Source organism: Eimeria mitis, genomic scaffold, assembly GCF_000499745.2.
Source record: "Eimeria mitis Houghton genomic scaffold, Emh_scaff1334, whole genome shotgun sequence".
In the NCBI taxonomy this organism is placed as follows: domain Eukaryota; phylum Apicomplexa; class Conoidasida; order Eucoccidiorida; family Eimeriidae; genus Eimeria; species Eimeria mitis.
The window spans coordinates 10970-11177 of record NW_013568808.1 but is presented as its reverse complement, the minus strand read 5'-3'; the positions used below and the strand labels follow the sequence as shown (position 1 = coordinate 11177).

The 208-nt window shown below is 45.7% G+C and overlaps 1 protein-coding gene across 1 annotated transcript in view; it reads right to left on the bottom strand.

The window, feature by feature from the left end:
* Positions 1–159: 159 nt before the first annotated feature.
* The window catches only part of EMH_0034880 (uncharacterized protein), a gene marked incomplete at both ends in the record, with an annotated part of 1635 nt that continues 1586 nt past the window's right edge, over positions 160–208 (bottom strand). The window contains one exon of the mRNA XM_013494920.1: positions 160–208. Within this exon, the coding sequence (XP_013350374.1) occupies positions 160–208 (49 nt within the window).

The following is a 208-nucleotide window of genomic DNA, read 5'->3' as shown; positions in this document are numbered from 1 at the left end:
TTCGTCAGTCTTAGGGTATGCTTTGTCTCTAGAGGAATATGGACAGTCAATATACAGCACATCGCAGATAAAATAGTGTAGGCTAGTTGGACAGGCAGCTGTCTCGATGAGTGCGGAGCTAAGCTTAGGTGTGTATTGGGTGACATCCTCGTCATTTTGCTAAGCAAAAACAAATGTGCGGGAGTTGTCTGCAGCGAAGAGTGACACA